The 27,377-nt window shown below is 34.8% G+C and overlaps 1 protein-coding gene across 3 annotated transcripts in view; it reads right to left on the bottom strand.

Annotated features, from left to right (window-relative positions):
- Positions 1-27,377, bottom strand: part of LOC117575213 (hormone receptor 4) — a 58,223-nt gene that overhangs the window by 3,109 nt on the left and 27,737 nt on the right. For 2 of the 3 annotated variants that reach the window (XM_034259337.2, XM_052006633.1), the window contains exon 4: positions 4,328-5,038. In XM_034259337.2, coding sequence (XP_034115228.1) covers positions 4,328-5,038 — 711 coding nt within the window. Of the gene's footprint in view, positions 1-4,327; positions 5,039-12,545; positions 12,684-27,377 lie in introns of those variants that run through there. The other variant, XM_034259338.2, reaches the window with a different exon arrangement.

Consider the following 27,377-nt stretch of genomic DNA (forward strand, 5'->3'; position numbering starts at 1 on the left):
TTCTTTTTTGCCTGACGATATCAATCACAGTTCGCTTGAAGGGCCGCTGGCATTGGAAGCACTACTGGGTAAGTGTTATATCGACTCTGGCTGCTGCTGTTGCTGTTGCTGCAGCTGGGCGCGCTTTGATTTCGCGGAAATCGAACAACACGGGAGGTCGCATCATCGCTCATCGTTGTTGCTGCTGCTGCCGCTTGGTGGTGGCAGCCACAACTCACACACGAATCAATATCAATTCGCACACGACATTCACGATGTGCCCGCTCACCGAAAATAAAGGAGTAATTAAGACAAACTCAAATGCGAGCTTAAAGGTGACAAAGTCAACCAAATAAGCAAGCAGGTCAAGTGGCCTGATGAAGTTGTTTAAATTGAGATGTGCTTAGCGAGTTGGAAAAGAGAGTGAAAATGGTGCAACTATTATGCAAAAAAGAGTAAACTCAAGTCTCTAAGTTAGAGTTATATTTGAATCATAATAAAGACTGAAGAAAATATCTTTTACTGGCATTAAACTATTCCCTCATTAAATGTCAACTATCTTTGAGTTTAGAATATAGAAAATAGCTTGTATTTTTCTTAAAATATGTCTGAATAATTGGTAAATATTTTTCTTAAATATTTTCTATAGTAATCTCTTTTTTTATCTTCCAAATTTGTGGAAGTTAGAATATATCTTTAACGTGCCTATTATCCTAAATAGTTTCTTAAATATTTTGCTTAGTAAACTTTTCTTTTAGCTTTCAAATTTGTGGAAGTTAGAATAAAAAAGCAAATACCTTTAACTTTTCTATTATCTTAAATAATTGGTGCATATATTTCTTAAATATTTTCTTTATTAAACTCTACTTTAATCTTTTGAATATGTCGTGTCACGTGCGGTCACGCAAACATCGCTAGGCCCACAAAAGTGTCGGCCAGAAGACTAATTACGGCAGCTACCGCTGTGGCATCAGTCTGCCTCTGGACACTTTTTTTTTGCTTTTTGTTATTGTTGAGGCCGTGGCATGCAACAGCCAGCAACAACATCATCACGAAGATGCACTCCATGATGATGATGATGATCGTTTTGGGTAGTCATTAATGCCAGAGTCGCAGTTCGCTTGGCTATTGATTGAGTTGCATTGCGCCTAATGTGCTGTGACATCAATCTCTCCCTCTTCAAGACAGAGAGAGAGTGAGAGAGAGAGATAGATAGAGGAAAGAGGCAGACAGACGAGCTGGTGCCCAATGCGCTTCAATTCACAGAAATGCACAATGCATAAATTGAGACTGAGTCATGTGTCTAATATATTATTTGAGCAGGCATAATTAATGCCGCATTTTGGCCAATTTCAAATATATATTGCCGTTTTTTTTTTGGAGACATCCGCTAGAGACAATTGGCCACCCTTTGGACTGTAAGTTTTGGCCACTTGAGGCAAGACAAGGCAAACTTGGCAGTCGAATGCATAACTCATTCGGCTTGGACATGCGAGAGTAAGTTATGCCCAGCGCCGGCTGCCAAGTTTAGCGATTAAAAGCTGCTTTATCATTGTCCGCGTAGCCAAAGCAAAGCAAAAATCGCGCTGTCCCCATGCAAATTGTTTTAATGTATTGCGCGAGTCGAGTTCGTTTTTTTTTTTGCTCCTCTTTTCCTTTCTTTCTATTTGTTATTTATTTATTAGTTCATTTTGTTTTTATTTATTTTTTTTGTGTTCTTGTTGTTGTTGTGTGTGTTGAAAATCTTTTTTTTTTTGTTTTTTTGCTGACGATTTTTCTTTTGGGGGACTTTTTTTTTTTTGTTTTGCGTGGGCTGCGACGCTTGTCAGGCGACTGCGCCAAATTTATGAGTGACATTTCTTGGCGCGACGCGTCCAATTTTTAGATATTTCAGGCTACTAAATGTAGCTACATATGTTTTAAACTTATGCATATAGGCGCGACTGTATAAGTGTTTGCATTTCATATACAATAATGGCTGATTTTTATGCATTTTCAATTGGTCAATTTTCTTTAGAATGAAATTGTAATATATAAAATTGGTGCAAATGAAATTTAATCGCAATGAATTTGCCTAGAATATCATATTAACTTGTGGTATTAAAAATATACTACATCAAGAATATATAATTGACAGAATTTTATGAATTTTCAATTTGACAATTTATAAAATTTATACGATTGAAATTTAATCATGAATCTGCCTAGAATACCATATCAACTTAATGATTTTGGTATTAAAATTATACTGTATAATATCAACAATATATCTTAGTCTGATTTTTTTGAATTTTCAATTGACAACTTTTGTAGAAAATGGAATGACAATACATAAAAATTTGTACTATTGAAATTTAATCATGAATCTACCTCAAACACCAAATTAACTTATTGATTATGGTATTAAAAGTATACTGTATAATATCTATGATATTTCTAAGAATTTAACTAAAAGATACAAAGTATCTGAAGCAATTAAAAAGCATCTGCAGTTAACTGAATTAAAGCCGTGTGGATTTTGTCTGAGAGGCAAATCCAAGTGCAATTTAGTTGATATTTAGTTTGTTACTTTCATAGTTGGATCTGCACAAAAAAAAAAAAGAGACGATAGTATGACGCGAGCAATTAAACTCAATTGTTTCTGATACGTGCTCGGGAAAAATCTAGTATACTTTATTTGCTTTGCCTTAATTCAATTAGAAAATGTTCTTTTGTGCATATACGGCTCGATCTTACATATATGTATATATTTCGTATATATGTAAGTACGATATCGTTGATATTGTCTGAGTCTCTGAGTTTGAGACTCTTGTCGCGTATCTCGAGCCGAGTAAATTGCGCTCGAAACATTGACACTGAACGGAAATGTTTAATACATGTGCCGCGACAACACTTCATTGTTGTTGCTATTATGTATTATTATTATTATTGTTCTTGTTGTTGCTGTTGTTGTTGTTGTTACTTGATTAATTAAGTGCTGCTTGTTTTATTGTGCAGTCTTAGAAGAGAGTGTGTGATCAAGCATTTCTCATATTCTCATATGCTCTCTCTCGCTCACATGCAATTGAATTTATTTGCAATTAATTAAATGCCACCAAAAGAATTTTGAACAAGTCTATATAGAGCTGTAGCGCCCCCCACATCAAATTCTATATGAGAGTGTCAACAATTTTATTAATTGAATTTGTTTATAAATAACAATAATATATGTCAAGCTCCTCGCTGACTCTTAACATCGTTCATAATTAATAAAGTCGAAAAAAATGAAATCACAAAAAATGATTTCAATAAAAATTTGTACTTCATTTTTTGTGTGGAATGTTTGTTTTGTGATTTTGAACTTGTTTTCTGCGAAATGTATTAAAAAGAGACAGCTAGAGTGTAGAGAGGGAGAGAGAGTTACTCAAAAGACGGCAGCTTTCTGTTGACCAAGCCAAGCGGCGGTTGAGGCTGATTTATGTTGCGACTTAAGCCTGACATCGGATTAGTTGCAGTCTTTTGGCGACTGCTTGCAACTTGCAACTGCAGCATGTGGCAGCTGCATCCATTAGCAGTGCTCAGATAAAGAAAACCCAAAACCATAAGTTTGCATATATCGCAGCAATGCGAACGTTACTCTAACCCACAAAAAGGTTCTGCTAACTATGTCAAGGAGTTGGCAGAACTGCTAAACAGATAAATTTGTTCCACAAAATTATTGCTCGGAAATTTTGCTTGTAACTTAGTTACTTTCTAAGTTTGCTTAAGGAAAATATTTTGACAGTTTCGAGGTGATCTTATCATGTTTATTTTTTGTGATAAGATTTGGGAAGATGGGGAAAATGTTTATAAAGAAAATGTATTGAAATTTTTAAGATTTCTTAGTATCACTTCTACTAATGAAATCAATAAAACTTTAAATTGAAATTTCCAATCTTTCTCCGAAATATCATTTGTAAAGTTCTGTATTCAAGTTCAACTATTAATCGATCTCTTTTAAATGCTTTTCAATTTTTCCCGAACATATATATTTTTTATTCTCACAATTAATCTCTTATAAATGCTATGCAATCTTTCTCCGAAATATTATTTGTAAATATATTGAAAGTTTTGTATTCAACTTTCTTATAAATCAATTTCTTATAAATGCTTTCCAATAGTTTGCTTTTAATTCTCACTAATAATCTCTTAAAAATGCTATCCAATCATTCTCCGAAATATCATTTATAAATATTAAAAGTTTTATGTTTAATTTCAACTATCAATCGATTTCTTATAAATGCTTTCGAATCTTTCCCTTAAAATATAATATGAACTATTTTCTATTCAATTTCAACTATCAATCTCTAATCTTTTCCCATTAACTTACCGGTAATTGGCGGTGGTTCGACCACTGTGGATGGTCCAAAGAACGAGGGTATATCGCTGGACGTGGTGACCGGCGTATTGAGATCGCCGGGCAGAGCCTCGATCAGCTGCTTGGACTCCACGCCGGTGACACCGTGCTCCGTGGCCGTAACGGGACTGTGTTGGCTTGTGTTCAACAGGCTGAGATGTGATGCTGAACTGCGGCCGCTGCTCGCTGCTGTGACGCTGCCTGATATCGGTTGCGCTGCCACGTTACCAGGACTGCCGCCCTGCGTGGGCGTGGCTGTCTGATTGCGAGCACGCAGCACAGAATTATTGTTATGATGATTGTTGTTGTTGTTGTTGTGATGTGTGGCCGCTGTGGCAGCCGTCGTATAGTGCAACAACGTTTGACCGCCGATGCTGTTGCTGTGGCTGCTGCTGCTGGCAGCAATTGTTGAGCTGTTGTTGCCGTTGCTGCTGCTGCTGCTGCCGGCAGCTGCTGTGGCGGCGACGCCACCGCCAAATTGTGCTGAGCTTAGGTAACTGGCAGCCGAGGGACTGCTGCTCTGTGCCGTGCTCGTCTTGAAGAGGCACGTGTCGAAGCTCAGCACATTGAAATGGGCCGCAGCGGCCGTTTCGGTGAGCAGGAATGCGTGATGCGTTGGCGCCACCAGGGTTTCAAGCCCTTCCATGATCATGGCCGCTGATGGGGTTCCAGGGGCTACGCCGCCTAAAAATAGATAAGAAGGGAAGAGGTGAGAAGTTAGTAAAATGTATGGAAAATAAATAAATTAGATGTTAGAAACTGGAAAATATCAAAAGTAGTAGTAAAATATATGGATAAGAAACTTGAAAATATCAAAAGTCGCTTAAAAAGAGAATTATCGGAATACAATGTGATTTGTCTATATAAAAATGCAAATGAATGACCATCAAATTTTGTGCACTTTCATGTTTAATGCGCAGAAAAAGTACTTAAATAAATCAAACACTTTTAAGTGTGCATTCAGTAGTGAATTGTTCAATTAATCCTCTTTGAAGATTAAAATGACAAAATATACCAAAAAATACTAGATTTTATATTACTCTCTACACATATTTAATAAATGTTTTTTTTTTTTTTTTGCATTTTTGCGGTATTATCATTCAAATATACTGAATTAAAATACTGAAATCAATATTTAGTATATTGCTACACTACTATATTAAAAATATAACATAGGCTCCAAATAATGATGTTCTTCTATGTCTATTTTCTTTCTTTGCTTTTGGACTGTTTTCTACGTAATTATAATTGCATATTTAGTATATTGATATACTACTATATTCATAATATACCATATACTCAAAGTTATGACATCCTTTTATGAGTATTTTCTTTCTTTTTTTTTTTGACTGTTTTCTAAGTCATTTTTATTACAATTTAATATGAACATATTCATTTTTAAATAACGGATGTCAAAACGGGTTCAATTTTATGCTTTATCAATAATATTTTTCAATATTTATTTATGTTTATCAATTATTACCAAAATCACTTAAAGCTTGCCTAACAAATTGATGATATTCATAGATAAATAATATTATTTAAGTGCTAGCGACAAATTGATTCCAACTACTGTTGAACCATTAAAGCGTAATTTGCACAGCTTCAGTTTAATTAGTGGCATAAATTGAACAGTTTTTACCTGAACTTCACTCAGCTGGAAAAAATGTTTAATATGCACCGCGGGTGGTGCAACACATTTCAATGTTGTGGATCTATAAAAGATCGAGCACATTTTCAACTACATCGTGTAGTTGGTCTTTTTTGGGGTTTTATTGATTTGCCATGACAGCTGTTCAATTGCATAAGATCCGCATCGGTTGACAAACAATTTATGGGCCACACAAACAATTTAATTTGCCACAAACAACAAAAATTGTGGCATCACTCGAAGACTTTCCTTTTTAGCAACAGCTGCCCACGAGTCGCGAGCAATTAAATTAAAATCGATTAAGCACTTAAACCAAGGGAGACATGCGACATGTGAGAAGTAGAACAAGTTGCTTTCCCACAGCTTAAGTCCACCTTCAACAAGTGGCAACAAGTTGCACAGCGGCAAGTGGGTCAGGCGCACACAACGCTTGCAACGCGTTGCAGGTCAAGCGTTGACCTTACGCAATGCTTGTGGAAAATGATGTTGCGCAAGCGCAATTAAATGCCGCTCATATAAGCCATAAACTTGGCTTATAATTTGGCAAACGGCTTTGATTTGACTGCCAACAGCAGCCCACAACAGCAGCAGCAGCAGCAACAACTTGTGGCGACTCTCGTCGTTGTTGCTGTGGCGTCATCTTCGCTTCGCTTTGCGTCGAGTGCTCGACTGCTGTTTCTTGCGTGGCGCGGTTCGACTTGACCGCGTTGATTTGCATTACAAGTGCACTCGTGTTGACAGGCAGCTATGCGCCAAAATAACTACCGTGCCCCACGTTGTTGTCGTTGCTGGCCCCCTTGCCACCTCGCTTGCCACATCTTCACCCGTCGCCTGTTGCCTGTTTTGGCACTTTTGCTTTTTTATTTACATTTGATTTCACGCATAATTTCCGTGGCAAAGTGCACTCGAGACGAGACGACAAGCGGCGCAGTCAGCGCAGCATGAATATTACACACACACACTCAGATACATTTGTATCTCACAGATACACAGCTACAACTATAGCTATAGCTACAATGGGCAGCGCGTGCTGTGCTCAAAAAGTAAAGAGAAGACAAAAAACATAAGAAAAAAAATCAAAGTGTTTTGTGGCTTTTGTTGCTTTCATTCATTCATAAAATTATGCGACGCAGTCAATAATTTTTACAGTCGATCAAAGATTTGTATCTGAATACGAATACGAATACGAGTGCCACATGAATCATTCACTCGGCACACACACTGTGTGTGCTTCACGCTGCTCCAACACACACTCACACACACACACACACACACAACTGTATCGAACTGAAGCTGAACTGAACTGGTCGAACTGGCGGCCTGCTGCTGCCTCTCAATCTGAGCTCTCGGATCTTGGCCAGCATCAGCATCAGCTTCCTCTTCTTCTTCTGCGCTTAATAACTTGGCTAACAATTGACACTCCCTTAAAAAAAAAACACACATCGAGGAAAAAAATATATAAGCGAAGCTGCGAACGCTCAATGTTGTCGTTGTTGTTGCTGCCGTTGTTGTTATTGCTGTTCGTGCCACAGACATTTACATTTAAAGTTTAGCCCAAGTACAGTGAGCACTGGCCAAGTGCAAACAATCGATTCATATTGATTAGCTGAAAGCGCAGCTCGAACAGTGCGGTATTATTCCTAAGATATACCAAATTACTGAATATACTAAAAATATACCAAACGCTATATTTGCTATATTGATACTACTGTATTAAAAATATACCAAATATCATATACCATAAAATACTGAAAATATACCAAACGATATATGTGGTATATTTATGTGGTACTACATTCAAAATATACTATAGAGTGCTTTTCATATAGTAAATTAATATACCTCAAAAAATACTAATCAATTCCAAACGCTATATTTGGTATATTTATGTGGTACTATATTCAAAATATACAATATACTAAATAAATATACCGCAAAAAATACTAAACAATTCCAAACGCTATATTTGGTATATTAATATAGTACTACATTTAAAATATACTATAGAGGGCTTTTCATAATGTAACTAAAAGTACAAAAAACGTTTGTGATATTGTATTTATTAACTTTCAATACTAAACTTTACATATATTATATATTATTATTATATATTATTATATTTATGAATTTTCAATACTAAACTTTACATACATATTTGCTATATTTGTTTTTGATTCTTTTTGTTTGAGTTCTCGCAACTTTTATTTGTTGTTCTTAAAATTCTTCTTAGCGTCTTTCCACTGTATTAAGCACATATAGAGCTAAATGTATAGTAAATCTTGGGTGTGTGTTTGTGTGTCTGTTGCCTGTTTCTTTCACTCTGCATAATTTTGCATAGCATTTTGGTATAGTTGTAGTAGTTTTAGCCTCAGTTTTTGGTCTCAGTCTCAGTCACAGTCTCGGTCTCGATCTGAGTCTCTCGGTGTTAGCCTTAGACATATGCCGAGTTGAGTCTAGATTTTGCCATGAATGAATATTGGCACACAGCATTTTCAAGTCTTTCGTCTCGATGAGGAAGAAAGAAAGGCAAGAAAAAAAAAATAATAAAAATTGTTATGTTGATATTATTTTAATTAAGTTTTGCCAAACCGGTTGTTGTTGTTGTTTCACTGTGTGTAGTGTGTATAGTGTGTGTGTGTGTGTGTGTGTGTCTGACTGGTTCCGTAGTTTCATTTGGGATTCTGGCTCTCGTATATACGAGTGTTAACATTTCGATAGATGGGCGCCAATTTGTTTAGACTGGCAAGTGGACCAAACGACGATCTTGGGCTTGACCCACACTCCAAATACACACACACACACACACACACAGATGACTTCAATGCAGCTTCAGTTGCGTTATTGCTGTCGTGTACGTTGTTTATTGTTGTTTTTAGTTATATTTTTTTTTGCTGTCTGTCTGTCTGTTCGTTTTTATTTTTGGCTTGTGAAGACCTCATTGTGGATTAAGTTGCGACCTTATCGACTTGGCTACTTAGCGGCTCCAAAAATAAATGCAATTTGTTGTCCTTGGCTATTATTTTATGTACCGAGCTCTCTTTTTGTTTTTATAATAGTTTTTTATTGTTGTTGTTGGTGTTGTGTGTGTCTTATGCAATGACTGACAGTCAGTCATTTAGGCAAGCAGATTTGCATAAAGACCCTCTGAGATTTGATATCATCGCAGCACAGCAGCAGCCCAATAACCTTGAGCAGAAAACTTCAACGCCAAACATCAAACAATTAACAGGCCAACAGGCAATAACAATAACAACGTTGCGTATACTTATTGTTTTTTTTTTGTTTTTGCTGCCTTTGTCGTTGTTTGGTTATTAACAGAAAAAGAAATTGGAGAAACGCCTGGAGAGGCGGCGTCATTAGTCAAAATGCAAAAGACGTTGCAGTAAAAGTATCTGGCAGGCAACATAGATACAAACATGCAACTCGCATGCGACACGGCAACAGGAACAGGCAACGCAGTTCAGTTCAGTTGAGTGGAGTGGAGTCGAGAGTGAAGAGTGGAGTGTGGCAGCAGTTGCTGCAAGGAGGAGGAGACAAAGACAAAGTCCATCATTCACGCAGCGGGCAGCAGCGTGGCAGCCGGACAACAACTCAGACCAACAGGCCAACAGACCAACAAGTTAAGCAGTCCAACAACAACAACAACAACAACAACAGCGGCAGCAACAGCAACAGCAGGCAACTTGCAACATGGAAAATGTATCTTTTGCCGACGCCGTCTTTGCATGCGTAACACTTTGTCACACTTTTCATGCCAACAGCTACAGCTATGTCATGTTGTTGTTGTTGTTGTTGTTACTCTTGTGTTTTCCTCATGAGAACAATTAATGAAAATAAACAGCCGCAGGCACTACAGCAATAACAACACCAACAACTCGAACTCCAACATACCCTGCAAACATTAGCGAACTTTCAATTTATGCATAACTAAATATTGTAATAATCTTTTTAGCTAGCAGTTGTTAACTACATTGGAATATAAAATAAACTATATTACTAATAATCATTTTAGCTAGCTGTTATTAACTAATTATATTTGAATATATAATAAACTATATTACTAATAATCATTCTAACAGCTGTTGATGATTACTTTATTTTGTCTTTCCTGTCGCATATGAAGTACTATTTTATTTATATACATTATTTTTCTCAAATTTCTATTGTCTATGGATAATTTTCATTTTGAATACATAATGCAATAAACAAATCATCAATTTTTTTCCAGAGAAATGCATCTAAAATATTTAAATTTTATTTAAAATTTTATTATTAACACATGCTGAAAAATGATTTATTTTGAATTTATATTACTACATTTCTGTGTTCTATAAATCTTTTGATTTTTACTTTCATTTTTTACCAAAAATATTGAAATTTTTATACAGTCATTATTTTTCTCAAAAGACAAATGCAAAAAAGTTATGTTCATATCATTTTCTTTTTGAATTCCATAAATCTTTTGTTTTTTTTTTCTTCATTTACTTTTGTGAAAGAAATGTTTTATTTTCATCAATAAATTTGTGGATTTCAAGCAAATGTCGCATTTAGTATTTAATTTTTATATTGCATACATTTTCTATATTTTCACTTGTATTTTGTTCCCTCAAGCCACCCTTCAGCTAATTGCCTTTACAGGGTATGCATGCGTAAAATAACATGTATGAGTATTTTTATAAAAATTTTAAAATCATTTTAGTGGGCACTTAGTTGGGCGGTCGCTGCCATCGCCATCGCCATCGCCATCGCCGTCAGCCTTTGTTTGGCTTGGCAGGCGCGTGCGTTGCCCCAACTCCTTCCCCCTCCCTCCCCCAACGCGGTATCTAAATCCCAAACGGAATCACTATCACTATTTAGTGGCCAGACTGGGTGTCAAAGTGCCATTTGTTTTCAAAGGGGGGGAAAGAGAGTGAGTGCTAAGCGAAGAGATGCTTTTGACGAACCGTCGGTGTTTCGTATTTGATGTCATAATTATTTGGTTAAATACACATAAAAAAAACCGAAAAAGCGAAGAAATGAAAACTGGGGAAATTGAAAATTATTTTCGAGGAGCCATCCAGCGTTGTTGCTGCGCAGTTGTTGTTGTTGCTGTTGTTGTTGTCGCTGTTGTTGTCGCTGGACATGGGAGGCTGCGTGTAAATCATTTTGCTAATTGTTTTTCTTTTTATAAACACTATGCCTTTATATTTTTCTTTGGCTTATCTTTTTTTTTTTTTTTTTTGTCTGTTGCCCCTTTTAACATCTCTTTGGGTTAGTTTTCCCCCACTTCCTCCACAGACTATTAAAGTCTGTCGGTTTTGGTGCCGGATCGCCTCAAAGATGTGCCATTAAATTGTAAACAAAAATTTGTGCTTGCGCTATTCGCAAATTAAGCGCAAAGTGCAATGACAATAATTTAATTACAAAATTGCAGCGACTGCCAACAGTACAAAATATATATTAGCTGATACAAAAACTGCCTAGAGTATACATATACTTAGTTGCAAAACTGTCAGGTGCGAGGCGATAATTTTCTTAGTTTGGGATTTGTGCTCTTTAATAGCGTGCAGAGATTTTTATTGTGCGTTTAATGAATTTATGCATCATTCCCTGGGATAACATTCTAATAAAATTTGTTGCATTCCGGAAGAGCTCTGCTGGCGGCAAGTGTGAATTGAAATGCTGTCTACAGAAATGTTGACAAAAGCAAAAGGCAAATCTTTTCACAAAAAAATAGAAGACTTCACTTGTACTCTAACTAGAACTAGTGATAAATTCAAGTGGATTATTTTCAAGTCTATTTTAAATAGTTTTTCGTAAGCTCTGAATGAAACTATACTTTATAGCATTGTGCATTTAATTGGATTCCTACGCGGAACAAAAGACTTATCGCAAGCACTAAATCAGCTAAGTGATTGTTAAATTCACCGCTTTTGTTCATTTCAAATTTATAACTATAGAGTCCGATTTCGAAGTAATAAAATAATGCCAGCTTAGAGACAACAATTTAAAAGAGTTATCAAATGAAGAAAAACCAAATATAAATTTAAAAATTTTGTTTTCTAAAATTTAACACAACATTTAACTAATCGTCACAAAAATCTGGGAAAATAAATCATTTAATTTGCCAAACATAATCTTCAAAGCAGATGAATTAATTTGATAAACTTTCAAAGCGATTGACAACTTTTTTGATTCCAAGAACTATTTCAACAGATTAGTTTCGTATTAAAAAAAAACACTTTTATTTCAACTTAAGTTCTCAACTTAATTCGATGACAACACAAACTAAAAGTCAATATAATTTTTGTTTTTTTATAGATTTGACAAGGAAATTTCCAAAAATTATTTGCACAAATTAAAAATGTGACAAGCGTTTGTTTTATGATTTCCGCAGCAATATCAGCTAAAAACATATAGCAAATATGTATTAGGCAAATCTATAGATAACTTGTATCTGGCCGCCCAGTGTTTGTATAATTATACAATCCGTATAGCATATATAGAGTTAGATTGATTGATAGATATAACATATGTACGTGTATAACACAAATTAATCACCTGGATCGCAATGGCACGTGCTGAAGAATTCAAAGGTAGTTTTTGCTTTCGCTTTAGTTCAGAGCAATCCTCGTGGATTGCTGCTGCACTTCACTCACTTTTCTACACTTGTTAAGGTTTTTCTTTTTTTTTTTTCTTTTTGCTTTGTGGCACACAAAATGTAAATCGATAAAAATTCTAAGTTAACTTGAACATTGTATTTGGGGGGCTTTGTTGCAATTGTATTTTCCCTTTTTTGCTATACACAAATTTTCTTTTGTTGCGTACGTCACAGTTTACAGCAACTTTTCATTCATCAAAGTTGCCAAGTTGAGGGGGCAACACAAAACCAAAAGGGGGGCGGCACAGCTTTCGCAAGTTTTGCACAAATATCCTTTCACTCTCTTTTGCTTTTTGTCAGCTTGATGTCGATGTTTCTTAAGTTTGCACAATTTTGTATTAAACACTTTTAATTATGTTTTATTTGAGTTTGCACAATTTTTTGTTTGCGTATATTTGTGTGTGTGTGATATTGTATTAGTTGAAATTTTTTGTATTGAATATCTATTTTATTTCAGCTGTTGCTGCTTCAGAATTTTCAAACCGTCGCGTTTGCTTGTTCGAACACAACTGAGACACGAGATGCGCCCTCTTTCGGTTTTTATGAATGAAACTCAACAAACGCCGTTGCGGCGAGAGTCCAACTACCGGACAACACAGACAGAGAATGAGAGAGAGAGAGCGAGAGAACCACAAACACACGCACACATAGGCGGCATTGCCCCTACTTGGCAGCTTGGCTGGCACGCGCCCCAAAGCCCAAAACGGCGGCGGCACAACTTCGAAAATCGAAAGCATAGCCACAGAGAGAGCGAGAGCGAGCGCGCGTTTCGTTGTCGTGGGGAAATCGCACGTCACAGTCACGCACACACACACACACATAAACACAGAGCAGTGCAGCCAATCGGTTGGCTCGTTGCCTCCCTGCGTGTGCAGCCATTTTCGTGGCGCACGCGCAGAGCAGCCAATCAACAGTTTGCCAGGCCCGTTTGCCCAGTTTGCAGTCTGTGCGAGTGTGCGTGTGAGTGGTGAATTGTGTGTGTGGTGAGTTTTACAGTTCTTGATCTCTCAGCTTCTGCAAGCGCTCTCTCTATTTTTTTTGTTTTGTGTTATAACGAAGGGGCTTTGAGGTAAAAATACAACAGGTACCCCAGCCGTTGCTCTCTCTCTCTCTTGCTCCCGCGCTCTCTCTCTTTCCCTCTGTGTGTGTGCTCGACTGTAGTTGTCTGTGTGTAGTGTTATGATTTCCCAAAATACGTCATCAACGCTCATACGCGGCCCATTAACTTTTCAATGTACGTAAACAGAACGCAAGGAGCCGCAGCCAAAACAAAAATTTAAACAAATGATTCACTTGACCATTTATGGACAGTTTTATCAGACCGATCTGTTTAGGAATATATCTCTTTGGGGCAAATATCTCGAAGTCCATATGCGGGTGGCTGGGTCAAGGAAAGCGCAGCCGGAAGTTGAGATATTTTCCATTTGTTTTGCACTTGACAGGGTCAGGGAAGCCAGACACTAAAAACGGGGCGTGTTTTGTTTAAGTTGAATGAATTACTCAAGGTAGGCGGAATGGACGCTTTTATGGATTGTCTGAGGAACTTGATTCAATGGTTTTTAATAGAAATACAACTCAGACATATTAAAAGATTGGTTTAAATACGCAATTTCTGGGTAGTAAGTTATAAAAATATCATTTAAATTCGATGTAGTAGTTAAGTCTTTAAATATAGATTACTTTTCTTTATCTTTATATTATTGTATGATAATAAATATTAATAACAACATTATTATATACCTTTAAGAAACAATCAAATAAATCTACATACTTCAGAAACGTGTAATTGATTTAATAAAATCAATTTTATATTTTTAGCTTAAACATTCAATTATGACTTTGCCAAACAACTCGATAAATCGTAAGACTTGTGAAATACTTAATTGATTTATTAAAATTAGTTGCTCACAAATAAAATACAAAGATATATCTGTGTATGTATTTATAAAACTCTTTGCCATTTCATATAATTTATCATTTAAATCATTTGAAAAGCCAGTCTAATGATTATGTGCCTAATTAAAAGACTATATTGCTGAGAAACAAGCGCAAACTGTCCGATATATGCTGCTCTGGCTGCTCTGGCAAATATAAATCAACTTTGCAGTACACACACAATGAATTCAAAATGCAAAAACGCGCATCATTTTGCACATTTAACGCCGCATTTATAATTTAGCATTTTTATTTATGCATTCGACTGCCACAGCTTGTCAAATTTCCATGCCACATACCGAATACCCGAATTCCATATTCATGCATTGACAGACATTTTGGTCAGAAATAAAACGGAAAATTATTTATTTTCGCACATTTTCGCTGTGAACTTTTGTGGGGACAGTAAACAAAAATGTTCATGTGCTAAGGACAAGGTTGCAGCAAGTAACAGAAGAAACGCATTCCGCATTGTTGCATCGAAACTAAACATAAACAAAATGCCACATAAACAAATGAAACTAAAAAGAAATAGATTATTGAAACGTTGCCAGGCCGAGAGGCAAAACGAAAAAAAAAACCTCAAGTAAAATGTAATTTATTTACGACTTGTGAACCGCAAAGTGCAATTCAAAATGCGTGCGTATGTGTGTGTGTGTGTGTGTGTATAGGTGTGATTAAATTAGGGTGACCATGACCGGATAGGAAGCCGGCCGGCTGAACTCAACTGAACCAAAACATAACCCAGAAAGAAAAATGCGATGCGATTGAAGCGGATTGGAGAGCAGCACGCCATGACCTAAAAATAAATCGTTGAGGGAAAAATTTGCGCGCAGTTTTGACGTCGACAAAGCTTTTCCTAACAGACGGCGCGGAATTACGTGCCGTTATCTGCCAGATACATGTGTACACTAGATACAACTACAGATACAGATACAGACACCCACCCAAAAATAGAACTTTGCCTCATATGAGAAAGTTTTCGGACGGCCAAAACAAAGCCGAAAACGTCGAGGACTATTTTTAAAAAACGTTTCACATGATGTCCATTTGTTTATTTGGCTTTAAACATAAGATTGCGTAGAGTAAGAGAGAGGGGAGGGAGGGTGGAAAAGGGTGGCCAACTTGCCACCTGTATGGGAGAGACATCAATGCGTCTAGTGAAAATGAAAACTCATTACGCCAGTTGGCCAAAAATAACGTATCTGCACTCGCATGACGTAGCCGCCGCCTTCAACTTGGCCATAAATAGAGAGACGGCCGAAAATCATTCAGTTGCGGTTGCACATTTTGCTTTTTGGACATACTCGTAAACAACAAAGCGAAACAAGTGAACAAAACTGAACAATTCAAACTGCAAGCAAGTGCCTCATTTCTCGGTTTATGGCCATTCAGATATTTTAGCTGGGCCCAGCCCCTCTCACAACACCCACTAGACACAACATTTGTTGTGATTCGCGAGCGCGCGCCTCCAACAACTTAAAATAGCTGCAAACTGAGTGTGTTCAACTTGCACATACCCTGTAAGTTGTCAGGCATACGAACTGGCTTTTTATTATTCGTTTTTTTGACTCATGTGGAGTCGTTGATCTGATTTATTTACCCTAACAGCGGTTTTATGATCGCTTGTGTTTTTGTTTTCGCAAATTTTGATGTTTATAGGGTATAATAAATGGACAACATCGAGTGGCGGTTAAGTGATTTGTTTTTCTTCGTTTATTTTTTTGTTAGTTGGTTTGATGACTGATTGTCTGTCTGAGGAGCTGAGGAAAAGCCAAAGATGGACATGAATCGAGTTGATCGCAAATTGAAATTGAATGGGAGATGTACTGTGAGCTGTAAGCTGCACCTCTTCCTCAATTGGCAGCGCACCCAACGTGTAATAAACATTCATAAATTTGCTAACATTCATTTATTCAGATTGTTGCTGCTTTTGTTGTTGTCGTCGCATTACCAAACTAATTGAAGTTTGCCATGGCAGAGTGTAAAGCAACAATATCAAATAGAAGTGTCAGCATAGCACTGGATAATGAGATAGAAATTTTGAATAACAAAGAATGCATTTGTTTAATTTATATCATAAATAGAAATTTATAGAATTGCAATTTAATATTTCAAATATTATACTATATTTATCATTCACAATAATATAACATTATTATGTACTATGTATTATTATTACGTATTATGTATTTTATCAACCAAAAAAGAAAAGGAATCAACTGACTAAGTACATCGGATGGTTCTCTCATTGCTATGTAAATTTTCTACTTGGCGCCCAACGTGTGGCATATGTGAAGTTTAAGTAAAATCGGCAATAACAAATTTGTATATATTTTTGTTATACATAGATTTCATTATCTAATAAAGCGCAATTGCAAAAATAAATATTATACCTAGATCAGAATACAGTAATATCTCAATTTTCTAATTGGCGCCCAATGTGAGTCATAGATAAAGTTTCGATGAAGTAAGCAACTAAATATACAATACTGTTTTGTAACGATTTCATGATAAAGCAAAATGCAATAATATATACTTCAACTAATATGATAATTTTCTAATTGGCGCCCAACGTGAGTCATGTGAATTTATCATCGTCTTTCACATCGTTTATATAATCAGTTAATGCGATCTAAGTGCAATATATCATAATGTAAATAACATATAAAAGCCTTTAATTAAGGCAGTGATAAGCTTTGATTAAAATTTTCATAAAATGATTACACAATCTGGTCACACTTACTCGTGTGTGGTTTCTATTCAGGTGAGTAGCACTGTGCTGAGCTATTGCTAGGCAAATTGTATGTATATCTGTCCATATGCCAATTGTGTGTGTCGTGTGGGCTTTCTATGTCGTGTTATCGCTAGTCGAGAACTTTGGTGTTGTTGTTGTTGTTGCTGTTGCTGGCTGCTGTTGCTTATGCGTGGGTCAATGGGGAGACGGCGTCGACGACTGAATGTTGAATGTTGTTGATGAGGCAGAGGCGTTAGATAGTCGCAAGTCGTAAGTCGCAAGTCGCAAGTTGCATGACACATGGCACGCGCCTCGAAATACAAAAAAACAAAAAAAAATCCACAATAACAACAAACAAATCAAACAGAAACTAAACAGAAAGAGCGCGAACTAACGAAACAAAACCAATGCCAAGTAATAGGTCTTCTCACTCTTTTCTTGCTATCTCTTACTCTTTCTGTCGCTCGTCACGTATCTCGACATATTGCGACAAGGTCCGCATTGCCATAAATGGTGGCCAGGCCTCAGTCGCAGTCTGAAGCTGAGACTCTTGTTAGGGCCGCGACTCGACTCACGACTTGGCCGTGTAGGTTGTAATTAAAAGCGTATTGACTGTTGTCTTGTTTCGATTGCATTCGCAGCCATCTCGCTCGCACAAATTTCAAATCTATCAGATACATTTATTGCCCGTTGCTGCTGCTGTTGCTTTTTATTATTGGTTGAGAGACTGGCCCTCTTGACAATTGTTTTCTATGTGCTTTTTGCTTGCCACCATTGGGTGATTGTCTATTTTTTTTTTTCTGCTTTGCTCCCCCCCTTTTCCTTTCCCTTTTTGCTAAGCGTTTTATTTGCTAGCTGCCAGCTGCGCATTACGCAAGTTAACTTCATTTTCTATAGCTCAAATTGGAGAGGCTATATAGCCATAAGCAATGCGGCTATAAACTATTGGACAGTGGGCGTTGTCATTCAGCGAGTTTTCGAGTCGCTCCATTGAGGTGTGAATAAATTTATGAATACAAGATACAAATACACACATATATGTACACATCTATACTTTATATATATTTATGCTTGCATCTCTATTTTGATAATACTTAAATTTCAAATTGTAAATCTTCCAACTGTGTGTATATATGCATACTTTTCATATTTCATGCACTCATCTCTTGATATTTTCTTTTCGTATATTTTGTGTAAGATTCATAAATATCACATTATATTATATAATTTATGAGCACCATAATATGCTTTATGAGCTTGGCATGTTGCCGTAAATTGCTCCAGTCAACAGAAAATATACAAAAAAAAAAACAACAACTCGAGACACAAATTAAAAATTTAAACAGTCAAATTATTGAAAATTTCCATTGGTTCAAATTGGAGCAATCAAAAAACGGCACCAAAATTCTTCACAGCTTTTTTTGTAGGTGAGAATACGAATATATACGAACATTTGAAGAAAAAAATGAATTTTTTATTAATTTAGGGGGAATTTTAATAAAGAAATATTGCGTATTCGACTTGATTAATTGTATATAAAAAAAATAAGTAATTGAATTGATAATTTACTTTATTAATGTTAACCAATATTATATTATTTTAAAATAAAACTGAAATATATTTGAAAAGCATTGCAAAATCTTTCTTAAAATTAAATTCAAAGTTTTTATAAAGTGTTAATTGCATTATAACTTTTTGATTTACTGCAAACAAAACAAAATTTCTTTTCTAAATTTTTGGCAAGCAAATTCTTTGCAATTATTGAAATAAATTTGTAAATTTCTTCCAAATTTATTTCGAATATTTAATAAGTGTTTGCGTCAAGTATATTAAAACACATTTATTGCTATTCACAATTAAGAAAGTAGTAAATCAAATTAAAGAGCATTTTCATTTAGTGATCTTCAAAGGCCAACACTAAATTAAATATGAAATTTACTTTTAACTATGGGTGTGTAGTTTTAACATAACAATTAAATATATAAGTTTTCGAAATATGATTGCGTTATGCAAGCAATTATTTTATTATTGTATTTTTGTGTGACATTAATAAACACGAACAACGCACAAGTCATAAACAAGATAAATAAAAATGTATATATTCGATATGTTAGCACTTTGCCTAAAGGTGGTTAAAAGTCATGTAAAACGGATATTAAAACTTTTTCCCCAACTTGAACTGCAATATGTGTGCATATACTATATATATATCAGTTAATAGCCTGACATATGGGTTAAGACAATCCATTTTATAGCTTTGCCTCCATAACTGGACTTCAATCTGATTAGTTTATTTTTTATTATTATTGTGATTTTTTGAGTGAGTTTCAGAGGGTTTCGAAAGTTGAGCCAATCTCCTCCCACAGCTACTGTAGTTGTTTTTGATGTTGTCTGCTTCTCTAATTATGAATATATATTTATTTATGAATATAGTTTGTGAATGTGCCAAAATAGGCATAAGCAGCTAGCCGATAGACGCGGTGAAAGTGGGTCAACAAAATTACTCTAAAAATGGATCTGCATGAAACTATTGACAAGTGTTTCAACGTTTTCTTTGTACTACAAAGTTCATCGCAATGAATAATTATCATTACGAGTCTACACTCTATCTGTTTTGAAAACGAATGCGAATGTGAATACGAGTGCGAGTACGAATACTTGTGGCAATTGTGAGGCCGTGGCAATCATCTAAATATAAAACGCGTGCCTCACTACACTAAATTTAACAGAGAACTAACAAGAAAACAACAAGTGGAAAAGCTTTAACGACTGCAAAATACTCTAGAAATAATTGCATTTAATTGAACTTTGAATGAATTATATTTTCCGTGAACAATTATTTCTTTATTCTTTTAATAAACACGATAAAGAATATCATTCTTTTTAAGTATTCAAATAATTCTAAAGTAAATTTAAAATGAGTATTTAAAGATATATTTATTCAAAATTCTTGGACAACGTTATAGACAGTTTAAGTTATTGTAAATCGATTTCAGTTCATTCACAATCTAATATCTTTATTCTTTATAGTTTCTTTCACTGACTTCATAAATTGTTAATACCCCTTTTAGAGCTGCAATTGGAAATTTTGATGAACATATTTAGCCGAAAAGATTCATAATAATTATTATTATTATTTTGTTTTGCTGGCATGCAGACAACAACAGCTGGCTGAGTGAAGAAAGAGACATGCCAACTCAGAAACGGAACGATGAAAATTAAAAAGATAGAAAACTAAATTTGTTTTTTTTTTTGTTTTTTTTGGGTCTGCTAATCAGCTGGTCAATGTATTTTTGAGAGCGTGTGCCATTATAGAATCTGGCTAAGCAACTGAAGGCGGGCATCATGCCTAAATTGGAATTACACACACACAGTACTCTCTCTCTCTTTCTCCCTCTATCTATCTATCTCTTTCGTTGACTGGCTGCTCTCTTCTTTGGCTAATTTGTATAAACAATTGACTGGGCGAAGATTCGAAATGTTTACATTGTGGATGATGACGTGAAAAGCGCCGCGTGCAAATAGCAAAAATAATTACAAATAGAATTTTGCACGTCAAGTTCATAAATTTTCATCGGCTGTGTGTGTTTGTGTTTTGGGATTTTGGGTATGCGCTTAATCAGCTCGTCTCGCTTTAGATGCTCACGTATGCAGATGAACAGGAATAGACGTGTGTGTGTGAGTGTGTGTGTCGCATCTATTTATAGTTTTATTTGTGTTCTATTTGGGCATCGCCATCACTGCGGTCAAGGTAATTTTAGGCACTCTTCGGCATCATGACGTGCACAACCCATTGCCCGACTATCTACTACACACCTTCTCAGTCCCCCTCCTCCCCTCACCCATCAAACTTTGAAATGGCTAAAATAAATAGATGATTCGCCGAGATTTGCATTTGTGCACGAACGATTGTGACAGCATTTTAGTGGCTAAATGCATTCTTTTTTTCCTTTCTTTCTTTCGTTGCCCCCTCCTGTTGCTTGTAGCTGATTTTTGAATTCAGTTCTCTTTGGCTGAGGATGCCTTGAATTCCACTTTAATGACTTTATTTACGAGGCGCACACAGATATGTGTAGATATTTATATGACAACGACGGCCACAAAAAGTTAATCCCACTAAATGCCGTTTATAGTTTATAGCACACAATTTTCACAGCGCGAGAGAAAAACAGTTTATTCATTTCCATTTCCACTCGACACGACTCGAGACTGGGGGCACTCATAACTTTGTCATTAGCATTCCAGAACTTCTAACAGCTGCTATTCATTCAAGGGATTAAAATTGCAATTTGAGCTTGTAATATTTGCCATCATTTTTTAATAACATAAGTTCTAATTTGCTTTAAAGATAATCTCAACTTGTTGCAATTATAATTTAATTTAAAAGTGCCTTAAAAAAAGCTTCTTTTCATATTTGCAATTTTACTTAAATGTTGTGATTTTTAAATAAATTTGTATATCTTAATTTGCTTAATATATTATTGTATATATAATATATTTTTGGCAAACTCTTGATACTTTTATCCAACAACTTAAGCATATCTAAGACTCATCACTTCGTAAATCATTTTCCAAAGAATCTTTCAGAATAAGAAAATGTGACAAATGCGTTGAATGTATAAAGATTGAATTAACTATCAATTGAAACTGCATGTGTTTCACATGAATTGGAGCATGATTTGGCAGAAAAACATTGCGAAAATATGTTTATCGCTTATCAAAGTGTGGCATAAAGCACGTCACAGGTTCAGATACAGATACAGATACAATTGCAGATAGAGATATCGATAAGCGTCGATAGCGTCACACTTCTCACATTGTGCGTCAATCGGTCTAATAAGTATAAAACAACAAAACAACAAAAAAACAAGAGATACTTTTTGTATTTATGTATGCCAAGCGTCTAAATTTAGTCAGCATAGATACTATATATATATATATAGGTATCTCCATACTTATAATACATATATAGCTACTTGGATACATCTTTTGATAAGATCAGATGAGGGCGGGGAAGATGGGGGCGGACGGGGGGCTCGGCCTATTCCGGCTAATGAGCGCTTCGAACAGCATTTGAAACAATCTTTGAGGTAGCTGCTGCCATCGGAATCTTGAAGATCCATGACACACTTCCGCTCTGCGCCAAGTTACATCATTAATTTTCGTGTTCCATATGGCTGGCTGGCTGGCTGGCTAATGCTTTTTTTTCTCTATGTGACAGAGGGCCAGATACAGATACAAAAGACATAGATTCAGAAACAAAACAAATTTTGTCGTGTTTGCGCCGTTGCGTTGTTGCCATTAATTTGTTGGTATGCCTAGTGAAAAGTATCTGCAGTCTTGATATAGCTTGTAATTTTTATGTTCGCAGCGCTGTTCGACAGTCCCCACAAAACAGAAATCCCCCGTCCCTCGATACCCTTGCCTTTTGAGAGGGATATTAGAATAAGCTCATCGATTTAGTTCAATCAATTCGATGAGTGTGACAATTTTTTATATTACAAAAGAGAATAGAATAGATACGACTATAAGAAGAAAATATAGATATCAAAACCTTTAAGAGATGGAGCTGTAGTTAATACCAAATATACATTACGGTATATTTATATCATTATACCAAGTATACATATTAGTATATTTTAGTATTTTTCGACATTAAAAAAAATTGTTTTGATGCAATTATGAAAAGAAAATGTAGTTTTCAGGAACTATAAGAGATAGAGGTGTAGCTTATACCAAATATACATTTCGGTATATTTTTGTATTTTTTCAACATTTTAAAGAAAATAGTATTAATGCAATTATGAAAAGGAAATGTTGATTTCACAAACTATAAGAGATAGAGCTGTATATTATACCATATATAGATTTTGGTATATTTTTTGTATTTTTCAGTATTTTTAAAGGATATATTCAAACGCGAATACCAGACTGTTTCCGCAAGAGCATTGATTATTCGTCTCTCTTCATTTTGTTGTCACATTTGATTCGAATTTTTGTATTTGTATCTTTTACTGAAGTGTGTCACGTACATTTTGTGATTTCTGAACTCTGCAGCATGTTTTTTTTTTTTTGGTTGGTGTATTCAGTTTTTATTGATTGAGTGGCCCATTTAATGCTGATGATATTTATAGTTGCTCAACTAACTGAATTCTCTCATCCTCAGACTCGTGACGTGCTCCCGAAAATTGCAAATGAAAAAATCAGAAAATATCTTAAGAATTATTCTAAAATTAGGTGCTCCAGCCACATTCAAACTGACGAACTATAGTTAGAACATGTTTATTTGTTTTTTGTTGTTTTCGCCTTTTAGTGTGGGAGTGTATATATCTGTATTAATCTCAAGAAATCGTAGCTACGTCATTGTTTTTCTATTTTGTTGACGTTGTTGTTGCGAATCTTCATCTTTCGGCTGAACTTGGCATCAGGCGGTTAAATACTTTGTGGAAAAGCATTTTGTTTATAATAATCAACAGCTAATATTCGTTACGTGAAACATTATAAATAGATGGATGTGGTTTAAATTTAGACCTACAACACAGACTGAGTGAGTGAGTGAGTGAGAGTATATAAAATTGGGCATAGATACTATGTGAAAGATTCGCTTTTTATTTTGTTTTTCCGCTTTGTGCGATTTCTTTTTCGTTGTGTTTTTCTTTTCGCTGACGTTGCTAAGCCAAACAAATGGCAACAACAACAACAAATTGTAGTTGTTCTATTTTCTATACCCTGTAAATAGTGGTGAAATAAGTATAGATTAGCATTTAGATAATATTAATTCTTCAACGATTTTGCTAATACAAAAAATTCTTCCATTCTCTCTAGTTTTCTTTATTTTTTTTTGTAATTTTTCATGGCACAAAGTCGCCAGTTGACAGTAGGAGGAGGCAAAACTTTGGGGCGACACATAAATCCCTTCAAATGCCACGACATGTAAATATTTTCAACAGACGGCGACGACGACGTCGACGAGTCGACAATAATCACAATAACAAGAGGCAGGCAGGAATAAAATGAAGAAGAAGAAGATGAGGAGTGAAAAGTGCAATGCTTATAAAATATAATTTCATTCTATATGAAAAATGCAAAGTGACAACATAATTCGCCAGTTTATCATAATCAAAATACGCCTACATGCTTTGCTGGATGCATAATGAAAGCGACAGGCGAACACTTTACAGCCACACTCCAACAGCAACAGCAACAACAATAGCTGCAACAACAACCACAACAACAGCAACAACAACTAAGAACCACACATGGAACAATGACACAGACGAGTGTCAGGCCAAGTGGCAAAAATAACTTCAAATAGTTTTGGTTTTTTGGCTTTTCACTTTTCCATTTTCATTTCCATTTCCATTTCATTCTAAACTACATTTTCGTCTTGTTTGTTGTTGTTGTTGTTGTTGTTTGTCTTTCTTTTGCGCTTGCAAAAACATGATATTTCGTTTTCGGACCTGCCACAAACTGCATTTCACTTTCAGCCATTTCTTCATTCCAGACCAAAGACATTTGTTTTTTTTATGTGTTTTTTGGGTTGCATTCTTAAAATCACACGGCAAATTAATGCTGAACACGAAGCAAAACACTTTTATAATGCGACCAAATTAATCAACTTTAATACACACATGATATTAAGTGAAAACTATGCCTAAGACAACTTAAAAGCGCTGTCTAGTGAGACAAAAAAAAAAAATAGTTGTGTTCACTTTGAAAGCAGGAAATTGTTATAATTGATAATCTTTAAAGACTACCATATTCAATGGGCTTTGTTTGGTATTTTTTTAGGGGATTGTTTCGATATTGTTGTAGGAAAAACTGGCTGAAGTGAATCTTAGGTTAATTTAAAATTATCTTACTCAAATAAAAAATAGTTTACCAATAATGAATAATTTATTGAGATTAATATTTATATTATCACTTAATAATAATAATTTTAAATTTAAATAACAGAAATATATTTTACCATATTAAATAGGATTCAATTGATACATTTTTATAATTAAAAGAAATCCAGCATGAAGCGATCAGATTAAATTTGTCAAAGTTATTGAAGAAATACTTTACAATGGCTAAGAATATGGTATATTTTGTACTCTATGGTATATTTAGGTTGTAGTGTATAAAATATAGAATTTAATAAATTTTTGTATTTTTTCGGTTTATTATTATGGTATGTTTTAAGAATAATACTGCACTGTTTTGTCGACTACACTCCACTGTAGCTTTCTGATTTTTTTTAGGACTAATGTAGTATTATTTTAAACTTTAGCAAATATAAATTGTATTTATTTTTTAATTTTTTATTCACAATGAAGTAAATTAATTTAAAATATTTAAAATTTTTCTAAATTCACTCCTACATTTGGGAGTTTTGTGCCCTGTTAAATCATTCATTAATATTTCATAATTTAACATTAACATTAATAAGAATATCAACAAGATTATAAATAACTTTGTATAGAAATATATTTTCAATGCACTTCATTCATAATTTCAAAGGCTTCAAAACACTTTTAACGCCTTAAAACATAAACTTTAATGGGTTATAAAATGTGGCTACTTCTGACAGCGAAGCGTTTGTTGTGGGAATTGTTCTTGAGCGAAATCTCAGCAACATTTGCATGGCGAAATTAGTTAAAAATAGTCAACGACGCGTCGAAGTCGTTGTTTTTGTGTTTGTTGTTATTATCTTTTGTTGCTGCTGCTGCTGTTGTTACCCGCATGCGATGATTAAGCGGCCCGTGAAATTATTAACTTGTTTTTTGGTGACTGGCCAAGAAGTGTTTGCCATTTTTGGAGCTGGAACCCAACGAGACCGCAATTAAGCACAAATCACAAAGTTTGCCCAAAATTGGTTAAGACTCAAGAACGACAACAACAACTTTTAACAATCAAGGGAGAAAACAACAAAAGTCAATGACGATGATGTTGATGATGATGTTGTGCCCCAAAATTTGTGGTGCCTACTTTTGACCAAATTTGGTTGCACGTTTATCGCTCGCATTTTGGTTATTGTGAATTGTGAATTGTATAATATACTTGTATAGCTTGTACCCAGCAAAAGCTTTTTGTCTCTTGACCCGTTTTCTTTTTTAGCTCTTTCATCTTTAAGCCACACGAGTTTATTGTGAATACCCGATATATGTATTCGATTTTTGCTGCTGCCAAAGCAAATAAAATGCTTTGATTTTATGAATTTAAGCACTTGACATTTTCGCTAAAGTCACTCAGATAATCGTGACGTGTGACTAACACTCAATGCGAATCAGGTTGATATTTGAGATCTCTAACATAACATACACAATAAACCGTTGTTAAGTGTCGCATTATAAGCACTTAATGTCTATATATGGGTTATTTGACTTTTTAAAAAATATTTGTATACTCGTCATATTTAAAATACAAGTCATAAATAATATGCAACAAAAATTCTTGTTGTATATACTTTTGACTACATTTGGCATACAACAGTTTCGATAATAATAAACGGGGTCTGCTCTATTAAATATGTTTAAATATGAGAATAGACATTTCGAGTAGTTTAAATTGTATTCTACCAAAAGAAATATGACAACATTTAAGAAGAAATTTAGTCCATAAATTAGATTCTTTTAAAATATAAGCAATAAAATATTGCAAAGAAAATATATTTGGAGGTTTAAATTTTAAAGCAAATTTTTGTGAAAAAAATTACAATTGAAATAAAAACAGTTACAAAATAACATTTTACAAAGTTGTATAATCAAAAACTAATGACAAAACAAAGTTTAGTAAAGTTGAAAGCTAAAGAATCTACAAGAAATCTTTTATGAAAACAATGAAATAATAGATTTGAAATAAATATTAACATTAAGTAAAGTCTTAAGCTTAAAAATCTATAAGACATCTTCTACAAAAACAAGTCAAAATAATATTGTTAACACAAATGTTACTTAAAAAATTTATATGATATCTTTTCAAGTATGAAATTATTCCCTTATAGGAGCAATGCTCGCTTAAATGTCTTAAATTCTAAGCTATCAAATCTGTAATAAATCTTTTTTGAAAACGAATA

Source organism: Drosophila albomicans, chromosome 2R (genome assembly GCF_009650485.2).
Source record: "Drosophila albomicans strain 15112-1751.03 chromosome 2R, ASM965048v2, whole genome shotgun sequence".
NCBI lineage: Eukaryota > Metazoa > Arthropoda > Insecta > Diptera > Drosophilidae > Drosophila > Drosophila albomicans.